At 45.0% G+C, this 6,052-nt stretch overlaps 1 protein-coding gene across 1 annotated transcript; it reads right to left on the bottom strand.

Moving 5' to 3' along the window:
* Nucleotides 1-543: 543 nt before the first annotated feature.
* DIRAS3 (DIRAS family GTPase 3) lies at nucleotides 544-5,479 on the bottom strand. The gene is made up of 3 exons (XM_003260174.4): nucleotides 5,388-5,479; nucleotides 5,079-5,302; nucleotides 544-1,953 (listed from the first exon to the last, which is right to left on the bottom strand). Exon 3 carries the CDS (start codon nucleotides 1,886-1,888, stop codon nucleotides 1,199-1,201), a length of 690 nt encoding a protein of 229 aa, XP_003260222.1. The 5' UTR covers nucleotides 1,889-1,953; nucleotides 5,079-5,302; nucleotides 5,388-5,479; the 3' UTR covers nucleotides 544-1,198.
* Nucleotides 5,480-6,052: the final 573 nt, after the last annotated feature.

Genomic DNA, 6,052 nt, shown 5'->3' with positions numbered 1-6,052 from the left:
ATATTTTGTGGTGAAAAAAAATCACTAAGAGCCTCCCCTGAACCTCTCCCAAGTTAAAAAAAAAAAAAAAAAAAAAAAAACTCTCAAAAGCAAGGATATGTATACTTTATTCCCTCGCTCAAAAAATTATGTTCAAATGTCAAATTAATCTCTAAAAACTCCCTTATGGGGGAGTCTCTCAAATATCATTCCTCCGCTTGTCTTCCATTCTGCTCCCTATTGCCTATATCCAGTATTTCAAAATATAGGAAGAGGCAGAAGGCAGAGGCTTGCTTTTCACCTGCTCCCTCTGAGACAGCAACACTGTGACCATCTTCCTCAAAGATGCCTGGAGTTCTTCTGGATGTCAGTCCAGGAAAGACACGAAACAGCTCTGCATTGCAGAGGCCTTGCTAAAACACCTCCCTCCCATATTGGATAGTTTCAACATGGCAAGGACATCCATGTGTGAAGTTCTTATTGGAAACTTTTAAACCATATCTGTTAAATTTTAATACAACGGGCAATGTTTTGTTTTCTGGTGAGACAAATTCTTACAGCTGATTGCATGCAGGAAAAGCTTTATTGAGTCAAGAAGCTGTTACACTTTTACAAACTGCTATGCACAATACTCAAACATTTTTAAATGACATGGGAAACTACTAACATCTTTAGTGAGAGTTCCACTTTCACAATTTTCTCTGCTCCCACACCCCTGATGATCAGCTATAGCATATTCATTTTTTTATTTAGTATATGTCACGCAGCAATTTATCAAAAGCTTTTGTGGTGAAAACACTTTTCTTAATTAAACACACAATTAAAAGATATGATTAAACACAGGATGTGAAATGTTTAAAGGTAATACACAATAATAGGGTTACCAAAAGGACACCTTCCAATTTTTCTTTCTATTCATTTTGATGTTTGGTTCTTTTCAAAACATTTTTCTCTCATTAAATTTATTACTGAAGGCCTCACTTTAAATACATCATGCTACTTTTTGTTCTCCTCTTCAAATGCCAATGTTTTCACAATTTGAGTTCTCTGGCCTGGGAAAAAGAAAAGTTATCCACTTACAAGGTATATTTATTGACAATATGGATGTCACATTCCAAACGACAGCACAGAATCAACCATGTACATGTAACACAGTGAGATGAGTCCACGTTTTCTACACGCTACAGGATAGGAAGAGCTGGCTCTTAAGGCCCGGGGCTCACATGATTATGCACTTGTCAAGCAGCTTCTCAGTGGTGTTGGGCATCTGGGATTTCTTCTCGGGCTCCTGGAGGCCGGTGGTGGGCTTTTTCTTGTAATTCAGCAGCATGTGGAACAGCTCCTGCACATTCACATCCGTCTTGGCCGAGATCTCCATGAAGGCGCAATTCCACTCCATCGCGCAGGTGGCACCATCATTCAGGGCCACCTCCCGGTGGGTGTCATCACTTTTATTGCCCACCAGCACGATGGGGAACTTGTGCAGGTTGTTACCTTTGATCTTGCGGATCAGCTCGTAGAAGGCCTTCAGCTCCTCCAGGGTTTCCTTCTTGGTGACCGAGTAGACCAGGACGAAGGCGTGGCCGCGGGCGATCACGTGGCGCTGCAGAGCGCGGTTGCCGTCGCCGCTCTTGCTGTCGGTGATGTGCAGGGAGAGCACGCCGTGGCTGCAGCCCAGCAGCTGGCAGTAGGTGTTTTCGATGGTCGGCAGGTACTCATGACGGAAGTTGCCGCTCGCCCACTTGTGCAGCAGCGTACTTTTCCCCACGCCGGCGGTGCCGACCACCACGACGCGGTAATCTCTGATCTTCCTGTGGGGCTTGAAGGCGCGGAGGACGAGCAGGGCGGGCAGAAGCCGCAGCCGCTTCAGCAGCTGGTGTTCCTTGGAGCCAAAGCTGGCGTTACCCATCGCTGGGATTCGGAGGGGAGATACGTGCACACGTTCTCCCACACTTAGCTGGCAGCAGGAGACCCCTAGGAAGAAAGTGGGACGGTGAGAGATGGTGGTGGTAACCCACAGTGTCAGATCAGTCAGCTGCTCCGCGAGGACTCTGGAGAGTCCACCCTGTGACGTAACGGGGTGCACACAGCCAGAAGAAAATTCCCAGGCACACGGTTCAGCCTGCTAGACCGAGGGACCAGCAGGTGGTATATATTAAACAGACCTGGTGGTTTGCTTCTTACCATCTAGAAAGTGCAACGATACTACCTTTTGTTTTCTTTCCTTAAACTGTTTTATTAAATTCTCACTACACCCCCACAAGAAACACTTACTCTCATTTCCTCGCTTGTAAAATTAAGATTTTAATTGAAGAGGACTGAACAGTCAAAGAGAAACAGGTGGGGGAATTTTCCCCACTCGACGGGGCTGAATGCCAAGTTGACATTTACAGTGACACCGCCGCCCTGGTTAAAGCTACAGAGTCGTCAGTACAGGGGAAAGGAGGGGGTTTTTGGCATCAGTGGTGTGGGATGTAGAGAGGGGAGGTACTTGCAGTCAGCGCAGCCCCAGAAGAGGCATGGGGAGCACCTTTGCTCTGAGCATGCTGTCACCATGTGCCACCAAGAGCTGAGGGAGGGGTCTTAGTTCATGAATCCTTAGTCACAATGACAGTGGAGTTAAAAAAATAATAATAATAATATATATATATATATATATATGAACCTTTCTTTTCAGGATCTCATCTCTGCTTACAAAAGACTATAAATATTGAATGAGTTTTTCTACAGAACAGTGGTTTTCCTTTTGCCATGGCTACTACCTTTAACAAAGTACTTTTAATTCAGCCGTATGGAAATAGAGGAAATTTCAGGATTTGAACAGTCAATGAACTTTTTGAGTTCAGGAATAAACATAGTAGATTAGGTTTGTAAGAAACTTTTCTCATAGGTATATCCTAAATACCAGACAGCTGCCCAGGGGGACTGCTTCAGAAGCATCCTAGGTCAGATGGAAAAAGTTCTAGGCACCATGCTGACAGGCCACATAGCTGGCCTCTGGACAGAGGTAGGAATAGTACAAGGCAATGTCATTCCTGTGGCACTAAGTATAGAAATTTATACATGTTTCTAGGTGATGATGGTCCTTAAAATGCACTTCTCTTCAGGTACAGCTACAATTGTGTCATGTACAATACCAGAAAGAGAAGAGAGGCCTTTTGTGAATAGCACACTCCCTATATAAACTAGCCTTTCTTGCTGGCTGCGTAGTTGAACACATACTCTCCCAGTACTGGGGAAAAGGACGCTTCTTAGAATGTGCAAGTCCCATGAGAGTAATATGTCCATATTAGAGTTTTGGTGGTGTTTTTTTTTTTTTTTTTTTTGAGTCAGGGTCTTGCTCTGTCCCTCAGATTGGAGTGCAGTCATGCCATCGTGGCTCACTGCAGCTTCAACCTCCTGGGATCAATCACTCCTCTCACCTCAGCCTCCCAAGTAGCTGGGACTACAGGCATGTGACGCCATGCCCAGTTAATTTTCTTATTTTTTGTAGGGACAGGGTTTTGCTATGTTGTCCAGGCTGGTCTTGAACTCCTGTGTTCAAGTGATCCTCCTGCATCAGCCTCCCAAAGTGTTGGGATTACAGGTGTGAGACAACATACCCACCCCATATTAGAGTTTTCATTTGAAAAAAAAAAATGTTGTTGCTGGTTGTTATATCTTCAGACTTACTTGCTTCTAATTCTATTCTGGCTTCTTTAAGATAGTGTGATTCTAAACTTAAGTGGCAAAATTTAAGTAGATGATTTTATATTCTTGATTAAAGGGGGCCAGGGAGGTTAATACAATAAATATTTGAAATTGATATAAAATAAATACATACATATATCTAAAGCATTAATTTTTGCAGCTTTCAGGTAAAATCTAGCACTTTATTCTAGTCTATGAGATGTGGTTAATTGATATCATCTAATATTAAGTAATGATATCAGCTATCCAAATCCTGGGCACAATTCCTTTAGCAATGATGACCTTTAATAGAATTTAGCTTAAAAAACTAGGAGATTTCTGCTACAGTGATGCAATCTTTCACATCTTATTTATTAACAAAAATCAACAATCCAGCTTTCCCTGGGTCCTCACGCACTACGAATTCTCTAGTCACAGAAATCCTAGCCCTGTCTGCACTGTCCACAACTATTATAAACTCCATGTTAGTATCAAGTGTTCCAGTAAAGACCAAATATCTCTTGGCCACCAACATCCCACATTAGGAAATGTGCATTACTAATTATTCTGTTTTACATTACTTCCTGCTGTAGGGGATGTATGCACAAATTCATTCATAGAAAATTGGTAAAGCAGCCGGGCGCGGTGGCTCATGCCTGTAATTCCAGCACTTTGGGAAGTCAAGGTGGGAGGATCGCTTAAGCACGGGAGTTCAAGACCAGCCTGAGTAACATAGGGAGACCCCCGTCCCTATCAAAAAGAAAATAAAAGAAAAAGAAAATTGGTAAAGGACACACGTGATAACTGAAGTTTCCAGATGTGAAGAGAATTCTCATTCTCAAACAGTGGACCCCCCTCCCCTCCACACTCCTTCCACCTTCCCAGGCCACCTGGCCTCAGGCTGAGGGGGAGGTGAGAGCTTCCAGGAACCAGAGGGCGTCCAAACCCTGCGGCCGCACGGAGCTCAAGGTCCCGCCGCTGCTGCTGCGGCACCAGCCTGGCTCGTGGGCATCGCCACGCACCTGCAGGCTCAGGTCTCTCTCTGGTGGCCGTGGCGGCAGCTACCCTCCTCGCCCATTTCAATCTTCCTTTTGCACTACATGACTCCACGATTACTTCCCGAACACTAGCTACCCAAGCAGCTGTAACAGTGGACACTGTGTCAACCTCTAAGCTCGCACACTTACCAAACCTCGTTCTTCTGTATTAAAAAGTGCTAGCTTCCCAACGGGACTGTCCAAAGTGCAGTTGCAGGACCTGCCAGGAGCCCGCAGGGCTGCGGGTGGCTCTTGCGTCATCGCGCCAAGAAAGACCTGGTGCCAGTTTCAGGGACAACTCGCCCATAAACTTCTACCGCGCAACAGCATCTGCTGCTTTGTCTGGCACTTGTGGTTTTCAAGTACCCCTAAAAAAGCGAAAGACAGACTTACCTTTCTCGGAGGCACGAACCAGGCAGCCTAGAAGACAAATGCGTGCTCGCAGAGACTGCCGCGGCAACCAACTGGACACCCCGAGAGCTCACTCCTCCGCGGCTTTATATTCCGACTTGCGCACAGGAGCGGGGTGCGGGGGCGCACGGAGTGTGGGTAACAGGCACAGATTCCGCTTGCGCGATGCGTGGTGCGAAACCAGCCGCGAGGGGTCGGCTTGGCATCTACAACGATCGAGGGGCTAGTCCAGAAGTTCAAGGCGGGGTGACAGGTTGGGGAGGAACTGTTAAACTGTGGACTTTTTCTCACCTGTTGGAATAAGCTTCGGGCAAAACTTTGCCAACAAAAACTGGTCCAGCTGATTTTTGACGAAAGTCCAAAAGCAGTTTAATGCAGGAAAGATAATCTTTTCCACAAATGATAGTGAAAAGATAGGACATCTATAGATTCCCCCCCCGCCCCCGCCAAAAAAAACCCCTTAAATAAAAATTAAGTGGCTAGATATAACTGTGACGCGTAAAATTACAAAACGGTTTTAAAAAACAACAAACTATTGTCTAAGGCTAGGTGAAAGGTTCTTAAATTGACATTAGTGGCATGACCGGTAAAAAGCAATTTTGATGAATTAGACCCCATAAATTTAAAACTTTTGCTTTGTGAAAGACCCTGTAACGATACTGAGAAGGTTTACCTAGGAGAAAATATTTACAAGCCACATATCTGGCATACAACCAGTATCTAGAATACGTAAATAACTCAAAAATCAATTATTTTAAAAAATCCAATTAGAAGATAGAAGACATGAACAGGCATTTCACTGAAGATATGCAGATGGCAAATACCCATATGAAAAGCTTTCATGTCGTTAGCCATTAGAGAAATGGGAATACGAGGCTTTCGTTGTTCCTCGCCTCCCACTAGGGCGGGTTGAGGGTCTGGCTCCAGCAGCCCCGGGTGCCCCTCACTCCTTGGGC

Source organism: Nomascus leucogenys, chromosome 12 (genome assembly GCF_006542625.1).
Source record: "Nomascus leucogenys isolate Asia chromosome 12, Asia_NLE_v1, whole genome shotgun sequence".
In the NCBI taxonomy this organism is placed as follows: Eukaryota; Metazoa; Chordata; class Mammalia; order Primates; family Hylobatidae; genus Nomascus; species Nomascus leucogenys.
This window is presented reverse-complemented; position numbering and strand designations above follow the sequence as displayed.

Coding starts and splice junctions, on each gene's coding strand:
- DIRAS3 (XM_003260174.4), bottom strand. CDS start 1,888: ATGGGTAACGCCAGCTTTGGCTCCAAGGAACACCAGCTGCTGAAGCGG.